General features: G+C 38.5%; 1 protein-coding gene across 2 annotated transcripts in view; it reads left to right on the top strand.

Moving 5' to 3' along the window:
- The window catches only part of LOC119653442, a 130,688-nt gene that overhangs the window by 43,573 nt on the left and 63,714 nt on the right, over positions 1 to 23,401 (top strand). The window contains exon 2 of one of the 2 annotated variants that reach the window (XM_038058030.1): positions 739 to 1,266. The exons of the other annotated variant lie outside the window; for it this stretch is intronic. Within the exon in view, the coding sequence (XP_037913958.1) occupies positions 1,171 to 1,266 (96 nt within the window). The 5' untranslated portion in view covers positions 739 to 1,170. The remainder of the gene's footprint in view (positions 1 to 738; positions 1,267 to 23,401) is intronic. 2 annotated transcript variants of the gene reach the window in all.

Here is a 23,401-nt window from a genome sequence, read left to right as displayed (position 1 = left end):
CGTCGGACACCAGTCGACTCAGCTGTGAATGAGTACCTGAGTCAAATCAGGGTAGTAATCTTGGACGAGCGCAATGCTGACCACATCGCCTCTTACAGGGTACTGTAATCCTATAGTGTACCGTTACGGTCTTGAATGAAGTGCTCTAACACACATCGAGGCCCTGATACGATCGGATTGTTGCACCGACGATTATTATTGTTATTATTTAAATTAACCATGGACGTTTGAACTTGCACATTTTAATATGATGTAGGAGTTGCCATGTGTCAAACTTTTGGGTCGTCTTACTATATTCACTTTCACGTTATATGCATCGTAAGTGCGGTTGTATGGAAAGATTGTAAAGGCATACGAAAATTCACTCGGTTGCAAATTGATTACTCGTTTCCATAAAATACGTGCAAATGCTTCACATCAAAAAGAATAAATCTTCGTGTTTGAAAGAATGTTCAATTTCTTGACTCGTTGACAATTGTAAATAATGCTTGATTTGTAGGCCAACGACTTTCCGACGATTTCGGATGCGTTGAAGTGTAAGACAATGAATGTCTCAGAAATTCAATTACTTTGGCATCATTTAAGTTCAATAGCTCCCAGTTGTAAAAACAATAACAATAAAATAATTAAAAGCATTCAGATGGATAAACTTTTTTGCTAGCCTTCTCTCTTCAGTTTAACGTACCTAAATGCGCAACCAGTTTTCGGTGATTTAAGGTTGATGTTGTGTTATTTCAGAAATGTTATTATACGACCGAAAGGTTTAAATGTATTCCAGCAACGCGTAAATTTTATAATGACAGTGCATTTTCGGGATGTTTCCAATGGAATTCTAAGTGATTATCATTTCTGTAGATATTACAAGTTGAAATGCAACAGTGACTAAATTGATTGCAATAAAAAAATAAAATAAAATTTTTGTTGCAAGAGCTAAGGAAATAATTTCTAATATAATTGTACAACTAATTCGTTATCGTATTCTGTGATAAATGATTTAATTTTTCCAAAGTGTCAAAGTTCCTAATATTAGTTATTTTTCTAATATTTTTATTAAATAAGGAAGTACTGTGATTTTAATATTTTAAATATTTCAAAATTAGCTCGTCCAATATTTTTTTATTCCGTAAATTTCCGTTTGGAGTATTAAAAAACTTGAAAAATAAAGATAAAATGCGAAAATCTCAGTCTGCATCATCACAATCGCAATCCATAACATCGTCGCCGAGCAGACCAATTATCCGGAAAAATCGAAATATTATAGGCAGGGTAAGATTTTTAAGCTTCATAAGTTATTAAGTAACATACACAAGAAAATTAAATCCAGTTTGTAAGTAGATATTTTTCAGTTCTTCAATACTTTATACGATTCTCCTTCCTACAAAAATAGTACATGAAATTTATATTACAAGCAATGTCGAGCTAGGCTGAAATTGATCAGGAAATATTTCGACCTCCTATCTTAAATAATCTCTGCATTAGTGAGTATAAATATATTGATCATGTGTTTCCTTGCGCTTCTACAGTAATGATAGTTGGAAGCGGTCCAAAAATGGATGCTTCAAAACTGCCATCATTTCATGACTAATTTTCAATGCCGAACGCTTCCAAGTTAATCGATTGCAATGAATGAATCGCTGGCATTGTTCCTGAATTGTAGTGTTGTTTGTACACTATAAGATGGAGATTATATAGACTATAAATGCAAAGAAGTTATTCGGTGAATTACAAGTTTCGTGCGAAATTTTCTATATTTACCATACTTATTGGTGTCTGTATAATTAGAATTGAATAGTGTGCTAGCTCACAGATTTCCGAAATGAGACCAAAACCAATAACAATTAGATGTAACAATTAATTCGTGGAAAATTTCTCACCAAGAAACCCCGGCCGTTTTTTTCTAATCATTAGGTCCCAAAACCATATAATTTGAAACTGCAATTATAAAATCCATAAGAATATATGTTTTACACTGAATAACAATGCATGAGGTCACATTACCCATGATAATAATGAAAATGTCATCTATGAAGGTCACACACCGTAATAATTACGATAGCATATGTATAATACTCGGAAGTCATGGTCGGCTTTAATGAGGATAACTGCCATCTAGGCAAGTAGTAAAAGGAAATTCCCAAGTTTTCCCTTTGAAACATTACATTAACAAGTGCTTCCCTCTTGACTTCCAATTAATTTATTCTTTCATCATCATCAACAGCGCAACAACCGGTATCCGGTCTAGGTCTGCCTTAATAAGGAACTCCAGATATCCCGGTTTTGCGCCGAGGTCCACCAATTCGATATCCCTAAAAACTGTCCGGCGTCCAAACTTACGCCATCGCTCCATCTCAGGCAGGGCCTGCCTCGTCTTCTTTTTCTACCATGGGTATTGTCCTTATAGACTGGACCATCCTTACCAATACGGATTAAGTGACCCGCCCACCCTAACCTATTGAACCGGATTTTATCCACAACCTGAGGGTCACGGTATCGCTCATAGATTTCGTCGTTATGTAGAATACGGAATCGTCCATCCTCATATAGGGGGCCAAAACTCTTCGCACGATTCTTCTCTCGAACGCGGCCAATAGTTCGCAATTCTACTTGCTACGAACCCAAGCCTTCGAGGAATACATGAGGATTGGCAAGATAATTGTCTTGTACAGTAATTGCTTTGACCCTATGGTGAGACGTTTTGAGCGAAACAGTTTTTGTAAGCTGAAATAGGCTCTGTTGGCTGACAACAACCGTGCGCGGATTTCATCATCGTAGCTGTTATCGGTTGTGATTTTGGATCCTAGATAGGAGAAATTATTAACGATTTCAAAGTTGTAGTCTCCTATCTTTATTTTTCCCGTTTGACCAGTGCGGTTTGATGTTGTTGCTTCGGTGGTTTTCGCTGCTGACGTTGCCACCATATATTTTGTCTTCCCTTGATTGGTTTGCAGCTCAAGATCTCGCGCCGCCTGCTCGATCTGGATGAAATCAGTTTGTACGTCTCGGGTGGTTCTTCCCATGATGTTGATATTGTCAGCATAGGCCAGTAGTTGGGTGGACTTAAAGAGGATCGTACCCCTCGCATTTACCTCAGCATCACGGATCACTTTCTCGAGGGCCAGGTTAAAGAGGACGCATGATAGGGCTGATTTGCCTGGAGTGAAGCCTCTTTGGTATGGGCCAATGATATTCTGGGCGTATGGGGCTATCCTAGAGGAGAATATCTTATAGATGGTACTCAACAACGTGATACCTCTATAATTGCTGCACTGTGTGATATCTCCCTTTTTATATATGAGACAGATAATGCCTCTTTGCCAGTCGTCCGGCATTGATTCCCACACCTTGAGGACAAGTTGATGAACCACTTAGTGTAATTGGTCGCCTCCATATTTACCCAAATCGGCTGTAATTCCATCGGCTCCTGACGACTTATGATTTCTAAGCCGATGAATTGCACGGATTGTTTCTCCCAAACTTGGTGGTGGCAGTATTTGTATGTCATCTCCAGTTGGTGGGACCTTCAACTCGCTGATATTCTGGTTGTTCAGTAGTTCATCAGAGTACTCAATCCATCGCTTCAATATTCCCATTCTGTTGGACATCAGATTCCCCTCTTTGTCTCCGCAGGATGAACATCGAGGTGTATAGGGCTTCATCCTGCTGAGTTGCTGGTAAAACTTCCGCGTCTCGTGCGGTTACTCCCTGTACTTTTCGAGTTTGCACACTTGTTGGTTCTCCCAGGCTTCCTTTTTCCGTCTGTGAAGTCGCTTCTCCGCTCGCCGGAGTTCGCGATAAGTCTCTGCGGGTGCCCGCCTTCTTTGAAAATGCAACATTACTCGGTATGCGTCTTCCGTCCCGTTGCTAGCTTTCATTCATCGTCAAATCAGCCGTTCCGACTTTTTTTGCGACTGGGGCCAAGTATGTTTGTGACCGTATTTATGATAACATTCTTCACGTGATCGTGAAGATCATTTGTTGATGCTTCATCTCCAGGATCTCTGTCGACATCCATTTCCCTCTTATAGGTGTTGTGGATGGCTTCAATGTTAACTCTCACCTGATTGTCAGAGGGAATTCTGGGTGTTGTTTTTCGAGCTCGGAGCACCATGCTAACGAGATAGTGATCCGAGTCTATATTAGTCTCCCTACATGTTCTGATATTCATCAAGGCTGAGAGGTAGCGGCGTTCGATTAACACGTGGTCAATTTGGTTGAAAGTGGTCCCGTCTGGAGAGGCCCACATTTGTTTATGGACCGCTTTCCACGCAAATCAGGTGTTTCTAACAACCATTTCGTGTAACATTGCTAATTGAATAAACCGGAGTCCGTTATCATTTGTGTTTTGATGTAAGCTTTGGGAGCCAACGTATCGCCTGAATATGGGCTTCGTCCCTATTTGACTGTTAAAATCCCCAAGTATGGTTTTGATATCATATCTGGGACCGGCTTCGAGGGTCCGCTCAACTGCCTCGTAGAAGGTATCCTTCTCCGACTCTGCAGTCTCCTCTGTAGGGGCGTGAACGTTTATGAGGCTTATATTTTTAAATTTGTCTCGCAATCGTCGAGTGCATAGCCGTTCGCTCATATTTTCAAAGCTGACTAAGAAACCTACTTCCAGTACATGATTTACTGGATGGCCACTATAATATATGGTGTAGTGACTCTTCATCAGGAAACCGGTCCCTGTCCAACGCATCTCCTGTAACGCTGTTACATCAGCCCTATATTGGGACAGGGTATCGGCTAGCTGCTTGGCAACTCCATCTCTGTACCGGGAGCGCACGTTCCCGGAGAAAATGTGCAAATCGTTATTCCGTTGTCGCTGCCGGGTTCGTCGATGTAAAATCCATCCAGTTCGAGGCTCCTGTTGTGGCTGGACATCAGCCCTACCCAAACCCCAAACTGGAGGGCCAGTTGGTACAATTTGTTTTTAGGCGCGGGAGACTCGCCTCCATCCTTCTCCGCCTGCAACTTTTCGTTAAGGTCACCACGTGTAGGTTTGGTTTAGAGCTGTTGGTTTCCAGGTTTTCCAGGTTTTATGCTCCATCGTGGGTACCAATCCATGTTTCGCCCTGGGACCTATACTACCCTTTGACCACCTTATCCTTTGGACACCCAATAGATCTTAGTGGAGTTCATAATTCCTAGGATATCCGGCTTTTATCGATTTCAGAAGAGCGTAAAAGGAAAAATGCATTCCTGGAAAACACAAGGCTATTGGCTGCTTTTGTGCAGAGAGAGGAGTAAAATATCTCCTCTTCTCCTTTGAAACACCGCTTCGTCGTAAAGATATTTACAATTTTAGCTCGTACCTGTTAAGTGTCATTGGCGAAGAAAGGTAGCCTTTCAATTAGTGCGTTTTGGGCTCAACTTCAAAATCTCGTCGAAATAATTCCCTTAGTTTTTAAGGTAATTATTTCGGCGAGACGCAATATTGCTAGCAATATTTGAATCTACAATACATCATATTCATCACTTCTCAAGTTAGATTAAGAAACCAACTAGGTTTTTTTCCTTTATGCTGTACATTTTTTATTTTCTATAGCATACAATTGTTTCGTTCTTTTCTTAATCTATAATCACTGTAAAAAATAAAAACAGGGACACAAATTTCAACTTCTCAAGGTTATATTTTATTTCCGTTTCTACCGATTAAATATGGAAAAATAAAAGCAATCTTCCAATTCGGTTGTTTTCCATATAACCGAGATATCGTTTCTGAAACGGGGCTTCCCGTATATGGTAAAAGGGAGTGTAACATTCTTTTTCACAAAATATGATCATGTGACGTATCAAATGAAAGCTCGATTTGTACTTTTCGGAAATGGTCTTATTTCTGATATTGGGTGAAACACTGCAGAGTGAGGACTCGAAATGTGTGCCTCACAAAGTGAAACAAGTTTCATTCTCAGATTCGATCGTTAATGCTCTTTACAGGACCATTGATAGACTTACGGGACGACGGTGTGAGCAAGCGACACTAAGCTTTTCCCTTTCGAGGCTGATGTCAACACCCCTTTTGTTGCGTACATTCACAAGGCAATTTCTCATTTTCTACTGACCATGATCTAGTATGCCGATAAGTCAAAACACAAGTGAGGCTTGCTGTGTCTCGAACGATGTGCCGGTGATGACGACTATGACGATGTGAAAGTTGTAGAAATCGGCAATCACCGGTTCCATTCCTCTCCATCACAGCAAGCTGTTAGAGCCCACCTTGATATTGGGATCACCAATTTTGATCACAATGCCATCTTCAGAAACCATCCTTTATACTGCGTAAAACTGCTCCTAGAAAGCATCTTCTCCAGTATATCGGAAATCTCCATTGCTCGATAGCACTACACAGTTGCGATATTTTTTAACCTGGACCGAAATATGGCCGTCAAAATCAGTAGTCAGCAACAGTCCGATAACAGATTCGCGTCTGCTACCGTTGAGGCGTGAGGGGGGTTGAAGTACTCTCTAGAGCCCCAACTTAGCACTTAGCTTAAACCCATATTCATGCTTCTATGTTCTGAAGGCTCGTTCAAACTGGAGAAAGCGAGCATTCTAGAGGCCTTCGATACCGTAAATTTAAGAAACCAGTCGAAAGTGGTTTTCGTTAACCAAAGGCCGTAGCACCTATTTATCAATGCAATAACTATATTTATTCGATGGAGGGAACGGAGGGATGCAATATGGTGGCGGTGCTGAAGCCATTCACAAAATACGCAGTCGATTTGATCTAATTTACCATCACTGATCACAGAATGGCAGAGCGATAGTCGAAATGTCATTGATTCTGTTTAACTGAACTTATTTCAACTTCAATGCCTGAACTCTGTATTAGCAATGATGCACACTATACATATGTACATTTAATGAATAATATCAAGTCGATCTTTCGCAAATAAAGTCAAATTTTGAACCCACATTTCTAGATAATAGTCTCTTTTACATATTACTACTTTGTTTATTCATTATAACTTAAAATCAGGTTTAACCAATTATTTGATACTCTCCAGATTCCATTGAATCCATTGCATCCCCTGAAATGTATGTGCATAGGAAGGTTTCAAGTTTTATTCATTAAGTGCATTTCCAACCTATTAAGAAAATTTTTCTTGTGTTACTCAGCCGCACTTTCAAGGCTATCGATAATGAGCTAATCACTGACCTTAAAGAATGTGTAGATTGCAAGGGGTAGAATGTTAGCCTAATGAAACTATTTCCCTATTATTTGTGTAGCGACATTTTCCTTGTATTGTATAGAAAAACAGATGGAGAAAAATTGAAACACGTGAGGCGACTCGTTAATTAGGCTTCCACCCCCGTGAAATGCGCTGTGATATAGTCAATACCAATGTGTCTGAGTTTTTTTTTCTAGGGCAGTAAGAATGTTCTATAACAATTATAGCCCAGCAATCAAGTACTATACATATGTCATTATGGTTTGTCTTGTCGGGGTATATGAGAGTGGTTATTCATATGTTTTATGAATCTGATAGATAGCGTTGATCTATATTGATCTATCTATGATCTAAAGCTACAGTAAAGTTCATATGAATTCATATTTCGCCCAACCGTATAACTTTACAACTTCACTCTGGTTATTACGTTTGTATGGATCCGTCATTTAATTGCGGGAAAATACATCAAATATTGGATTTGAGTATAAATGAAGCAATAACAACACCTGTTACAAATTGAATTGTTCATTGACACAGAAGTGTGTGTGTGTTTGTTTTTAGTTGTCCCACGATGACCTGGTAAGCTACGTCAAAGAGAGCTAAGTTCTCTGGTCCGGCTTACGATGACCATACGTGAAGAGGAAAAATGAATAGGTTCTGGGCCTACGTATGCCAGCCGTCACTCGGTCGTATAGGCAATTTGTCGTTTATAGCTCCTTGTATATGTAGTAGTTCCGTGTTTGTCAAAACTGGTATTATCGTTGTAATGTATGTAGTTTCCTTAACGGTAATCTGTTGAAACAGTCGCAACCCAGGTCTAAGAAGACCCTAACTGAGACCGTTATTGAACGGTATTTAAGGACATACTGTGAGCGTCAAAAATAAGTAAACACTTAATTTTTTCGTATTTAAGCTTTAATTTCATAGCAGTTACTGATAAAAATTAACATGCTTCATCACCGGTTAAAAGTATTATATAATAGAAGTTTAAATCTGAAAAAAAGTTAAACAAAACAAAATACCGTTTCAAAAAATTATTAATGCTTCAAAATACTGCTGATTTTACGCGTCAAAAGAAAGTATACAGAATTTACTTCTCTAAGAAATAATATCCAATAATTAATTAGAAATAATTTTTAATATTTAGTTTGTTTTCCATGTGACTTTAGAACAGCATTCAGTCTTTTAGGCATTGATTTGACAAGATTTTTTGTAATATCTGGAGAAATGTTGTTCCATTCTTCGATTAAAGCCCTTTTTAGGTCGTCCTTGTTGGAAATGCTTCTTTGTCTGATTTTCCTGTCAAGGTGCTCCCACAAATGCTCGATAGGATTAAGGTCTGGGGACTGCCGTGGGTGATCAAAGGTTTTTGGCGTTCGGTATAACAACCATTCCTTAACAATGTGGGACGTATGTTTCGGATCGTTATCGTGCTGAAAGATCCAGTTTCCCGACAGCCCCAATTTGTCAGCACTAGGAGTGATATTGTCCCTCAGTATATTTAAATAGTCTATTTTAATCATTTTAGACTCGATGAAAACTAGATTTCCAACTCCGGATGCCGCCATACATCCCCAGACCATAACTGAGCCTCCACCGTGCTTTATGGTGCTTGTAACGCACTTGTCGAGAAATGCTTCATTTTTCGCTCGCCATATTTTTGGTGGCTTTTTCGCCCCAAATATTTCAAATTTACTCTCATCGGAGTATAAAATGTTTTCCCAAAAGTTTGGAGCCTCATTTTGGTACTTTCTGGCGAATTTTATATGCTTCTTTTGATTCGCTTTAGAAATATAAGGTTTCTTACGTGGCACTCTGCCATGTAGACCATTTTTGTGGAGCGCTCTTCGAATTGTGCTTGCACTCACTGATTTGCCTGAAGTCTCAGCTATTTTCTTTGATATGTTTACTGCACTTGAAACTGGATTATTCCTTACTTCTCGTACAATTGTCCGCACTTCGGAGTCAGTAAGCTTCTTAGGTCGCCCAGACCGCGGTAAATTTTCAATAGTATGACGAGTCGTATATTTATCTATAATTTTTTTTATCGTATAATGATTCCTTCTAACGATTTTTCCAATTTCACGCAAAGATTTCTTTTCTTTATGTAAATTTAAAATTATTTTTCGTGTTTCGTTTGTGGTTTGCTTACCCATTATCTTAAATGTTACACTTTTGCACTTATTCAAACAAAAACAAAGAAAATCTACGAAAAATATTAGTGCACTATATTTGCTTACTTCATTTATAAACAGTTTCAAAGAAATTTGTGTGATTCCCGGAAATAATTAAAAACAAAAGGAGAAGTGTTGCCACTGTATACTTTCTTTTGACGCGTAAATTCATGAGTATTTTAAGACAAGATAAATTATTTTTGAAAATGTTTTGTTTTGTTTAAGTGTTTGTGCTGACATAAACTTCTATTATATGAGCCTTTCAAGCTATGATAAAACATTTTAATTTCTATCAATAAACATTGTGCAATAAAAGTTTAAATACAAAAAAGATGGGTGTTTACTTATTTTTGATGCTCACAGTAGGTCGTTGTTTATATAACCTTTTTTTGTTCAATTGAAATAACACAGAAAAACTGAACACTACCAGCTTAAGTGAGCAATACTTTGAGACATATGCACTGATGTCCCAGCGTGGCTTTGCCCGAAGGGCTTACAGGATAGCGAATCAGTCTGATCACGGTGAAGGTTGCATCGCAGGAGTACACACACTATATCGGTTTTAACAAGTAGGCGCGCGTTGGAAAAGTGACAGTTCACAGAATATTTTGCGAATATTTCTATTATAATGAACCGTTTAAAAGTTGCTCCATTTTGAAAATAGGCGTGTCGATTGAGGAAATTCGTGGTATTTTGAAATTTTACTTCCTTAAACGTAGGAATGCATTGCAGCCCCGTGAAAAAATATATGCAGTTTATGCTGATGATGCTTTACCAACTCGTGTAGCACAAATATGCTTTAAACAGTTTTATTCGGGAAATTTTGATGTCAAATAGAGTATGCAACTCAATCTGGACGCCAATCACGGAAGTCTTTCCAACAATCATTATAAGAGAAAGAAATAAAATTAAACAAGTCGGGAAACCGGAAGCTGGACGCTTCAGGTACGAAAGGTTTTGTGTATTTCTTAGTACGTAGCACGTAATATATCCATATATTATGTGAGAGTATCCACTTTCGGGTGATATTGACATTCATAGTCTTCAATTTTCAAAGAAGCAACAGATTTGAGGTATTATAACTTTGTTAGTAATAGTGCGATTTCCACCAAATGGTAAGATCATGCTCTATATTATAGCCTATATCACTGCAAAATTTCATGGTACTAGGATGAACCTAAGGGGGGTTTCTAACCAATTAGAAAAAATTGTAGTAATATACTATTATTAACTTTATTTAAACAGATATCGGCATGGAAGGTCTTTCGGAGCTCAGACACCATATAGTGGCAGCCTCCTGATTTTTTTCAGATTTTTCGGCTTGGTAGTTTCTGAGAATGGCCTCCTTAAAGAAGTGATCACTTTCAACCCCCGGCGCTCCCCTCCCTTCTAACGAATGTAAAAACTAAGATCGGCTTTGAAAAGTACTAATCGAGACCTTTAATTTGATACCCCACATGACTATATTTGATAAAAAAAAATTTTACACCCCCCTTTTGCATGTATGGGGACCCACCCTTAAATTCGACGTAAAAGGATGTAATTCACTGTATGCGTAAGTGTTCACAGTTCCCACCTTTCTACCAAATTTGGTGTCAATCGCTATAACCGTCTCCAAGAAAAATGCGTGTGACGGACAGACAGACAGACAGACAGTAAACCGATTTTAATAAGGTTTTGTGTTTACACAAAACCTTAAAAAGTGACTGTGAAAATCACTTGTTCCAGGTTCTTGCCGAAAACCTTAATTCTATGCGGATGGGAACATGATCGTACCAGAAAGATAGCAAAAGATCGTCGATAAAAATGGATAATATTTGTTAATTTGAATAAATAAAAAAATACACCGGAAAAATATGACATTCCTTTTTCACCAACCTAATATCTTAGAACTTCCGGGACACAACTCGAAAATCGTTTAATTTTAATGATAGTGTGTGCTGTAAAATGGCTTTCTCGCTGTATTATTTATTTTATTTGCATATCGGCATATGCGAATGAAAACAAATTATACAAGCGAAAAAGCATACTATCATTAGAATCCAATAATAGTTCGACCAATATTTTTTTGACTGTTTCGATTGTCCCTGGATTGTCGAGACAGCATCGATCTTCATTGACAATCCACAAATAGTCCATGGTGCTTAGGCAACACCACTCAAACGACTGATTATACGATGGCTGATTGTTGGGCGGAATGTGTGGCACGCAGTATCATCTTGCTGGAACCATATGTTAGGCCGCCCAAGACCAAAACCTCAATATCTGACTATAAAAATGAGTTGTCTTGCTTTGGACAGAAAAGCCAATATTTCATCAGCAAAAAAGAAATCATTCTTCGTGTTTTTCTTGGTAAATGGTATAATTACCGGGAAACTGTCCGATCAGGGATAAGTACTGTACAATTTCTATATATGCTAAAATATTCATGAGGGAAAAAGCGGTCTGTCAAGTCTGCGGTGGAACTGTTGATGCAAAACCACGCAGAGTAGACTGCATTGTAGTTCGAAAATTGTTGGAGAATCGCAAAGTAATTTTTGAAAAAGTCCACAAAAATTTGAAGACTGATGGGGTCTGTTTGTCCATTTGAACATTGAAGCGTCGACACAAAAATGCCAAAATTGCCAGATTGGATGAAAAATTTTATTTGAATTTCACAATGAAGTACGTTCGAAGACAATCAGAAGAAAAGTACCATTCTTCCTGCGAACAAGCAACTGTTAAACAACCTCCTTCAGTGATGGTTTGGAGGGTGATAGTGAACGCAAGTTCTGGACCCTTGTAGTTTGTGGAACGCAGCATGATCTAACACCAAAAGATTGGTCTCAAACGATGTTCTTCTGCCATTTGTGCCAGACAATGCACCCTCCAATATCTCAAAAATATCTGGTCCCGCCGAAACATTGCCACTCTTTATATGAATGCATCTACAATGGTGTATCGTGTTTTTGGAGATCTTTTCCTTTGAGGTGGACTACTTCGAAAACTCTATCCGATTGAGATCCTGCAAATATAGGATAAAGATCCTAGAAATCGTGAAGAAACGCCGCGTAAATGAAAATCGTGTTCTTTTGAAGAACAAGGTGTTGGTCAAAGTGCTTCAAGTCCACGAACTCGAGTATGCCATTTTTCTGCTTAAAATTACCACCTTCTATCAGTTCGGCTCACCCGGATAACAGTAAATTTGGTAAAATAAATTTTTGGATTGGCTGCGATAAGTAAAGCATGCAAATGCATTGGCAAAGTAAAAATATAAGCTTATTAATTCTTGAAAAGGGAAAATATGAAGTGAAATTAGCTAAGCTAAGCTAAGAATTTGAAAATTTTGAGTTTCTTTGTCTGTCTTTATGTCCAAATCCAACTACCGTGGCAAAATTGCTGTTTTTAAGTCCGTTACTGTCAAATATTGCCGACCAATTGCGTAAAAAACTCTTTCTAAAATACTTCAAACATGTTCGGTTGGATTAAGACGTGGACTTCTGGCTTTCCAGCAAAAAATAGTATTGAAAAAGATGGAAAAAATTCTTGTTGAAATATGAATTTTATCCTGTTATTTATCTTTTGAATAGCTGTTCATGATCTCAATAAATCTTTCCCCCTATCATGAGAGGTCAATTGCAAGAAGATCCTGCTAATAGCAGCTACGTCCGTCGGGTCCGTTTAGAATAATTTTTTTCTCACAATAATGACATTATGTCACTTTTCCATACAAGTCCTACGTCTTTTTTTGCATAATCCAATCTGACGTCTTTGTGATGCACTCTAAGGTTTTTTGTCAGTTTCTTTGCCCGCGCTTGAAATGAAGCAAGCAATTTTGAAACAATTTGTGACGCACTTAATCTATTTTCAGTAGCTCTTTCCTTAAAAATATTATTTTATCGTTGCCTTATCTTCATGATTCCTGCAAATCCGAAGTTGAAATGCCATACTTGTCTCTCAATTTAAAAGAATTTTTTATCACTGCCTCCGATCTATTAATTCGACAAAGGAGTTTTCTCCGTGTCATTTTAATATAATAATATAATAATATTGAGAAATTAGTTTCTCCGAAATATATACGAAACACTGAGAATTGAAAAGAACGCACTGCGGCTAAGCAAATGTTGTGCTGAAAATTGATATCAATATCAATATTAAGATTGGAATATCGTTATATTTTTAATTTTGGTTTTATACTCAGCATGCAAAATATAGGCTTCAGAACATGAACAATGCTACATAAATAGATTTTTGAGTGCAGGTATTTTACTGCTAAGCAGTGTAGATAATAAAGATCCTGATGGAGTCGATGCAAAGGAAACTATTGAAAAACCAACAAACAGGTTTGCTGGCATTTTATTCGGAAACGCTATATGCGCAGAGGCTAGTCTCTCCCACCGGTGACTTACTATACTTTATGCTTCAGATATGACCAACAATTTTTAATAGGATTTATATTCGGGAAATTTCCAAGCAAGGAAAAAGTTGAACTGAAGTTCTATTTCAGGCATTCTCAGCTTTTTTTCGACTTATGGGATAGTGAACAATTGTATAGGATAATGGTAGTTGGCCTAATGTGCTCATACATGACAGAAACCTCCTTTTCACAAATCTCTTTGAAGATTGTTTAAACAAGTTTACGGATTTCCAGCTGTCAGATAACCTAAGATAAGATAATCTAACAAATAGGAAAAGATTTATAAAATGAATTGTTGGGAAGATCTTTCGTCCAAATCTAAAAAGGATAATCATGAAATCTAGTCCTCAAAATACATCCCATCGCGATATTTATTCAAATGGAATTAATTATAGTTTGGACCTAGGCCTTCCAATGTGTATTTCACTAGGACGCGATGTGATTAGCATTAGAATTCATTTACAGCTGAGACGACTGGTATCCGAGATGCAGTCACGATACAAATGCCTCTGCCACGAGTAAGACTTGAACCGCTACTTTTCAGTACGAAAAACCAAGTGCTGTAGCCCCTAAACCATTCCGACATACATAGATACTATTGAAAACCAAGTCATAATATAATGCACGATACTAGAAGGTTTGGTGCAAATCCTGAGATTTTCAATAACATTATGGTATGCCAAACTTGCGTTTTTCATGTATTTTTACTGCGCTTTCAGATATCATTGTGACCATCAGATTAAAGTGAATAGTTTGACCTACTAAACCTATGTAATTGCGAAAGTATTTGGGGAAAACCGTCCTTCGTCTTTTACCTCATTATTCGACCACTGAACTGTGGCAAATTGCACAGATGCAAATATTTTAGGTTTCATTGCAAACAAATTGAAACTATATTCACTCAATGGAAGAAATTCATACTATAAACAATTCTAAGAATGAATTGCTTACACCAAACTTCACTATATGTTTTCATAAGTTAATAAGACTTAATCTGTTGTAATCTTCAAATAGATAAAGTTGGGTTTCTCGTTTAAATTTAAATAGCACTCAACAGCCCTTAGTTCACCGGTGGCTTATACTAAACAAGGGAGTGTGTCCAATATGTTCGTTTAACTTAATTCGAGTTAGCCAACAAAATCACCATGGTGGTGTCACGATATATAATACATAGATTAGTATCAGAACTATTTCGCGTACATGTAAAGAAGGGTATTCATTACAGTATCTACAAAACCGCATTACGATCGATACGTTTCATTATTCTGTTCCTATTATTCTCTCAAATTACAGTATAACGTGCCACAAAGTAAACAGGCACATGTTTTTCGACCACAATAATTTACACCTTTTGGAAATCGCACGTTCGAATCACATAAAAAGTAAATTAACAGGTGCTAAATTCTGCTCAGACTGCCGATGGAGGGGTTGGACCGCCTCCGTTACTTTTATAACACCCATTAAAATGGGTTTTTAATTAACACCCTCAGATGTGTGTTTGGTATATTTCATATTTTTAATATAATTTGTGGGAAATTTCAATTGTCGCGTACATGTCTATCTTTTATTTATAGTGGAACATTTGCATTTGGCTGCAACTTATCAAATACTATCTAATTTTGTCTACATCGTTTTTGTATGCCAGCCAAATTGTGAATTAATTGGAAGCAACGTGTAAACAATTATGACTGGAGAACTAATTGATATGTGTTAATTTAACGCAAAATAGCATTATAAATGCGCAAGTAAAATATTGGAAAAATATAGTTGACAATAACAAATCTATATTTAGCATTTTCAATGCAAATATGAAAGATATTGATTTGCTGAATCGCTCATCTAACATTGGCAGGGGCAGGTCTCGTTACATAAACTCAGTGAACTTTTGTTTGTGGCCGATACGTGGTCAGGTGCTTTAACCAGATCAAACTCAACGTTGACCGATTTCGCTAATTGTGTGCTAACCACTTATAGAGGAAATAAATGTGAACACGGAATGGGAAAACAGAGTTTGCTTCAATGATAAATTTGAAAATAATATTCGAATAATGTCAAATGCGAAGTAATGAAAATGCAAATTTGTATTAGTGGAGAATAGTGAAATTTTCAACCATACGTAGAACATTTAGCATCAACATATCATTAGAAAGAGGAATTTAGCTAGTTTTCTCAGTAACTTTTTAAGTAAAGTATTCAGTTGATTCAAAATTTCAATTTCTTCTAAAATTAAATTAACTAGTTAAATCGAGTCTAATTTATAGTTTCTAACCAACACTTCTTCGGATATATAACCGGATATAGTCCTTTCCTTGACATTATGTCCATATGATAAGTTGCAGACTACTGTTCATCAAAAGTTGGATATTTCTCGGTTGCTTTTCCAAGTACTCTCTGCTTATGACAGCTCAAAGAAAATACTGGTGTGGGATGACTTAAACTTGGTTAGGCATTGTAGCAAGTTACTCCCTGTTGACGATGTTTTTGTCCCGGATCGTCAGATTGAACGGGCACTAGCCTCGTTGTCGGTTTTTCATGTATTCCTTCATAATGTCCCAGGACTGATCTACCAATTATTTTTGCGTCAGGGGGCACACAAATAATCCCTTGGGTGAGCTGTTTGAAACAGTTCCGCAGGGAGAATGTCTAACCTGATTGTTTTACTTTATTTAAGTGTATTGGCGACCAGGACAATTTCGTTTTTGTATGGAAGAAAAACCCGTGTGAATCGTCGTAATTTCACATCATTATCGTGTGTGAGAAACCTACCATTGACATCCTTCACTGAACCATTGAAAGGCTTACGGCTTTTTCGTAATGTGTGGTATGAGGCTAGGCATTAACCAGAGAACCAGGACAGGTTAGATACGCATAAATTGAGTGCGAGGAATAATGATAACCAAATTATAGATGGTCAAATGGTAGTATAGGTCCCATGGCGAAAGGTGGATTGGTACCCACAATGGAGCATAAAACCTGAGAAACGCCTGCTAAAAAAACACCAACAGTTCTACTACCAAACCCTATCTTCACCTCCACGTGGTGACCGCTACAGACGGGGGAGGATGCGTGCGCTCCCTGTACAGAGATGGAGCTGCCGATACCCTTGTCCCAATATAGGGCTGATATAACAGCGTTACAGCAGATGCGTTGGATAGGGACCGGTTTCCTGGAGAAGAGTCGCTACGCCATATATTATACCGCCTGGAGTAGGTTTCTTAGTCATCAAAATACAAATGATAACGGACTGCGGATTATTCAATTAGCATTGTCACACGAAATGGTTGTTGAAAGTACCTGGTTTGTGTGGAAAGCGGTCTACAAGCATACGTGGGCCTCTCCAGACGGGACCACTTTCAACCAAATTGACCACGTGTTGATCGAATGCCGCCACCTCTCAGCTCTGATGAATGCCAGAACATATAGGGACGCCAATAGAACGAACAACATCGAATCGTACTGGCCAAACGAAAACAATGAAGATAGGAGACTACAACTTTGAGACCGTTGAAAATTTCTCCTATCTAGGGTCGAAAATCACAACCGATAACAGTTATGACGATGAAATCCGCACACGGTTGTTGGCAGCCAAACAGAGCCTATTTCAGCTTACAAAAACTGTTTCGCAACGTCTCACCATAGGGTCAAAGCTCTTATTGTACAAGACAATGATCTTGCCAGTCCTCATTTATTCCTCGGAGGCTTAGGTTCGTAGCGAAAAAAATTGCGAACTCTTGGCCGTGTTCGAGAGAAGAATCCTCCGAAGAATGCTTGGCCCCCTACATGAGAATGGATAATTCCGTAGTCTACATAACGACAAAACCTATGAGCGATACCATGACCGTCAGGTTACGGTGGGCGGGTCACTTAATCCGTATGGATGAGGATGGTCCAGCCAGGAAAGTATATAGGGGCAATATCTATTGTAGAAAAACTGTTTCGCTCGCACGTCTCACCATAAGGTCAAAGCTCTTACTATACAAGCCTATGCTCTTACCAGTCCTTATGTATTCCTCGGGGATTTGGGTTCTTAGCAAAAACTCCTGGCCGCGTTCGAGAGAAGAATCCTGCGAAGAATTTTTTGGCCCCCTACATGAGGATGGACGATTCCGTAGCTGCATAACGACGAAATCTATGCGCGATACCACGACCATCTGGTTGTGGATAAAATCCGGCTCAACAGGTTATGGTGGGCGGGGCACTTAATCCGTATGGATAAGAACAATATCTATGGTAGAAAAGAAGACGAGGCAGACCCTGCCTGAGATGAAGCGATGGCGTAAGTCAGGACGCCAGACAGCTTTTGGGGATATTGAATTGGTAGACCTCGGCGCAAACCCGGGGTGTTTGGAGTTCCTTATTAAGGCCTAGACCGGATTTGGTGCTCCGAGCTCGAATAACAACACCGGCCAGAATTCCCTCTGACACTCAGGTCATAGTTAACACTGAAGCCATCCACAACAGAGCCCTCCGCAACACCTATAAGAGGATAATGGATGCCGCAATAATCGCAGTCAACAGATATCCTGGAGATGAAGCATAAACAATTGATCTTCACAATCACCTGAAGAACATTATCATAAATACATACTTGGCCCCAGCCGCAAAAAGTGTCGGAACAGCTGGTTTCACGATGAATGTAGGCTAGCAGCGGAACGGAAGAATACTGCATACCGGGAAATGTTGCATTCTCAAAAAACGCGGGCACGCGCGGAGAGTTATCACGAACTCCGAGCGGAGAAGCGACTTCACAGACAGAAAAGGAAGTCTGGGAGAACCAACAGGTCTGTGAATTGGAAAAGTACAGGGAGCAACCGCGCCAGGCGCGCAAGTTTTATCAACAAGTCAGCAGGATCAATCCTTATACACCTCGATGTTCATTCTGTCGAGACAAAGAGGGAAATCTGATTTCAGACAGAATGGGCATATTGGAGCGATGGGTTGAGTACTTTGATGAACTACTGAACAACCAGAATATCGGCGAGCCAACTGAAGATGACGGACGAATACTGCCACCACCAAGTGTAGAAGAAACTACTATAGTTGACTACGACTTGAGATCGTTGATAATTTCTTCTATTGTCGAAAATCACAACCGATAACAGCTACGACGATGGAATCCGTGCACGTTTGTTGACAGCCAGTAGAGCCTATTTCAGCTTATAAAAACTGTTTCGCTCGAAACGTTTCACCAGTCCTCATGTGTTTCTCGGAGACTTGGGTTCTAAGCAAGAAAAATTGCAAACTCTTCGCCGCGTTCGAGAGAAGAATCTTCCGAAAAATGTTTGGGCTCCTGCATGAGGATGGATGATTCCGTAGCCTACAAAATGACGAAATCTATGAGCGATACCATGACCGTCAGGTTGTGAATAAAATCCGGCTGAACCGGTTGCGGTGGGCAGGTCACTTAATCCGTATGGATGAGGATGATCCAGCCCCGAAAGTCTATAAGGGCAGTATCTATGGTAGAAAAAGAAGACGAGGCAGACCCTGCCTGAAATGAAGCGATGGCGAAAGTTAGAACGCCAGACAGCTTTTAGGGATATCGAATAGGTGGACCTCGGCCCAAAACCGGGATGTCTGGAGTTGCTTATTAAGGCAGGCCTAGACCGGATACCGGTTGTTGCGCCGTTGATGATGATGAAATTGTAGATGAGCAGGTAAGATACATTACTCAACTGCAATGAAATCAAATTATTTTTGAAAAGTCGGCAAAATCGGAAGTACCAGTCACAAGCGTTCGTGAAGCGTGGATTGTGATGCGATTGAAAAGTGATTGGTTAGATGATTGATTCGACTCTATTCTGGACAATTAAAAATAGTTCGTCAGCTGAATTGGTCAATCGGAATGTCAACTAGAAATTTCGAGAACTTGACTCTGCATTTATATTATAGTATAATAATAATAATAATCGTTGGCGTAACAATCCATATTGGATCAGGGCCTTGCAGTGTGTTAGAGCACTTCATTCAAGACTGTAACGGTACACTACAGAATAGCCTGTAGGAGGCAATGTGGTGAGCGTTGCACTCGATCGAGATTATTACCCTGATTTGACTTAGGTACTCATTCACAACTGAGTCGACTGGTATCCGACATCAAATCACGATACAAATCCCACTGCCGCCAGCGAGATTTGAACCGTGACCTTCCGTACGACAGCCTTGTGCTCTAACCACTCAGCTATCCGGACACATGTACAAATGACGGGGTTAATCATTGGAGATCTACGAATATTATTCATTAAATGGGAGAAAACGTGGTTGATGTGGATCTGATACTTTTAATTGCAAACAATGGAAAATTAATGTGCCAAAAAACTAGAATTACCATATCTAAGTCAATTTACTCAACAAATGATTTCAAATTAAGTTCAAAATATATACTAATCAATCTTCTTCTTTCTAGAATATAGGGGAGCATATTTCTCTAAAATCGAATCCATAGTTTTCTCGAAAGGCTTTAGGCCACGATAACGAAGTTAGTGATCTATGTGATGTGATCCAAAGAGTGTCCCAGATTCAAAGCCGAATGAATGCGAACAAGTATATTTGTGACTTTGTCTCTATTGCACAGGGTTAATTGTAATAAAACCGAAGTATAGTCTGAAGAAAATACAATTTAGCATAAACAAATATTCAAGTTAAAGGATCAAGTTTCAAAGTATTTTATAGGATTAGGCGAAATGTTTTCCGAAAAGGTTATGTTGATCATTATTGTTATTGTTTGTTATTTTTCTGATGGCCAGATATCTCTCTCTTCCCTGCACAAGTGCGACAGACAAGTTATTTTATTTACGATATTTTAAAACGACAGGAATAAATGTTAATGGGATGGATCCATTTGCTTGTGTGCATCATTTTTCTTTTCCCTCTATTTTAGCATCCGTTAGCAATATCCTATCCTAGAATTATCCTCTTTTCAAATTCCTATTTTCATATTTAACAAAAACATTAATGTATTTTAAATCTGAATTTCTAAATAATCGGGTGTCCGGTTAGTTTGGTGTTTAAAGCGTTAGGCAGTCGTAATGGAAGGTCGTGGTTGAAATATCAGTGGTGGCAGAGGGGTTTGTGTCGTGACTGCATGATACCAGTCGACTCAGCCGTGAATGAGTACCTGAGTAAAAAGAGGGTCATGATCATGGGCGACCGCAATGTTCACTACATTGCCTCCAACGACATACCGTAGTCCTGTAATGTACCTTTACGATCTTGAATGAATTACTCTTAACATGTTTCAAGGTCCCGATCCAATCGGATTGTCAGGCAAACAATTGTTATTATTTTTCTAAATAATCAGGTTAATTCCCTTTTAAAATTTCCATAACAAAGTCATCTCATCTTTAAATTTTCTAAAACCCAGCAAGCTACTCAAATATTATTCAATTATAATATATAAATAGTCAAATATCCAAAAGTGTCAAGGCTCAGCTATATAGACTTAGCAGAAAAACTTTATGTACACGTTAATCACTCAGGACACTGATTTTCATTAGTCCGAGGATTTTCTCAGATAACTGTGGTTTTCACAGGAAACACACAACATCAAAGCAAGAAGCGTCTGCGTACATTCATCGAATTCGTTTTGAAAAAAAATGTTTTGTTTTAAGCCGAAATTAAATTTTGCAGTTTCGGTATAAAAGGACGAAAAATACTGTGGAGGAAATCAGGGACAGCATTCCAAACAGCAAATTTACTTCCCACTGTGAGTCTTGAGTTTATTGAGTCAACGGTGGATAAACTCGCTTAGCTTGATATTTTAAGGGATAATTTGAAGCAAAGTGCGCGGAATCTCGGCTTAGGTAAGGATTATTATTTTCAACATAATATTGATCCCAAAAATGCAGCCCAAGTTGTGAGGCTCTGATTACTGTGTAATGCCCCGAAACAGTTTCATATAGTACATCTCTTCTGTTATGTTTGTCGTTTTTAAGGTTTTGTGTTTACACAAAATCGGTTTACTGTCTGTCTGTCTGTCTGTCTGTCCGTCACACGCATTTTTCTCGGAGACGGTTACAGCGATTGGCACCAAATTTGGTCCAAGGTGGGAACTGTGAACGCTCACACATTTAGTGAGTTACATCCGTTTACGTCGAATTTAAGGGGGGGTCCCCATACATGCACATTTGACATTTGTTGAAAAGGTGGGGAGTGCGGAGGGTTGAAAGTGGTCATTTTTTTAACGAACCCATTCTCAGAAACTACCCAACCGAAAAATCTGAAAAAAATCAGGGGGCTGCCACTATATGGTGCCTATGCTCCGAAATATCCTTCATACCGATACCTGTTAAAATAAAGTTAATAATAGTACATTACTAGATTTTTTAGTAATTGACAGGAAAACCCCCCTTAAGTTCACTCTAGAATCACGAAATTTTGCAGCAACGTAGGCTACAGCATGATCCTGCCAAATTTGGTTAAAATCACACTATTACTAACAAAGTTATACTAGGTCAAAACTGTCGCTTCTCTGCAAATTCAAGATTATAAATGTAAATATTACTTGAAAGTGGAAATTTTCACATAATATATGCATATTTTACGTGCTACATGCTAATGAGACAAATGCACACTCAAATCTCTTTATAAACCTTTCATGCCTGAAACGCAGAGCTTTCGGTTTCCTGACTTGTTTTGGCTTCTTTTATAGTGGAAAACAAGTCGGAACATCGGAAGCTCGCGTTTCGGGTATAAGAGTTTTGTGTTCATCTAATGTAAGAAACTTCACCGCACATTTTTCTATTCCTATATAGCTACAAATCCAACATATTCTTTCATTCATTCTCTTCCAAACTGCAAGATATACGTACATATTACAGCCATAGATATTACCCTCACCCTAAACAAACAAACTGCCTATTTCGGAATCCTGTACACATGGACGTATATAAATTGATCGTACCCATATTTCCGATTTACTTACTATTATCTATCAGAATTAGGCACTACCCGCAAAGTTCATTAGCACGCATGTACTATATACCTACGTACACATGTCTGGTTGGAGTATTATTATTCATATACAAATGACTAAAAAGCTAAAACAAAATAATCCTTTGCGACCCCATCCATAAGAACTCATTTCGTTGTGGTGTGGACGAATTGATATATGATGATGACGTCATGCAGGTTGTAGAGTGCACGAAATTCAGAAAAAATTGTAAAGTTTTACTCCCTATAACTTTGTTAATAATAGTTGAATTTCTTCAATTTTGACCAAATTGTGCATTATATTCTTCATTACACCTATGCCAAATTTTATACTTCTTGGATGAACATAAGAGAGGTTGCCGGGTAAATTTCTAAAATGCGAAAATATACTATTATTAACTTCATTTGTGCAGATATCGGAACCGAATGTCTTGAGGCTTAGATTTAGTAGATATGTACTACTGTGATTTTTTTCAGATTTTTCGGTTGGATAGGTTCTGAGAACGAGACCTGTTACACTTTTTGGGGGTCATATTTTGAGCCCTCACTCCCCTACGTTTCACCCAATATCAAATATAGAACCAGTTTCGAAAAGTACTAATCGAGCCCTTTCGTTTGATACCCCATATGGCCATATTCTGTGAAAAAAAATTTTGCAGCCTCCTTCCAAATGTATGGGGAGCCAACACACAAAATGGCGCCAGTTGCTGCATGTAAAGGGAACAACA

This window comes from Hermetia illucens, chromosome 4, assembly GCF_905115235.1.
Source record: "Hermetia illucens chromosome 4, iHerIll2.2.curated.20191125, whole genome shotgun sequence".
Classification (NCBI taxonomy): domain Eukaryota; kingdom Metazoa; phylum Arthropoda; class Insecta; order Diptera; family Stratiomyidae; genus Hermetia; species Hermetia illucens.
The sequence above is the reverse complement of the archived record's forward strand: the minus strand, read 5'-3'. Positions and strand labels throughout refer to the sequence as shown.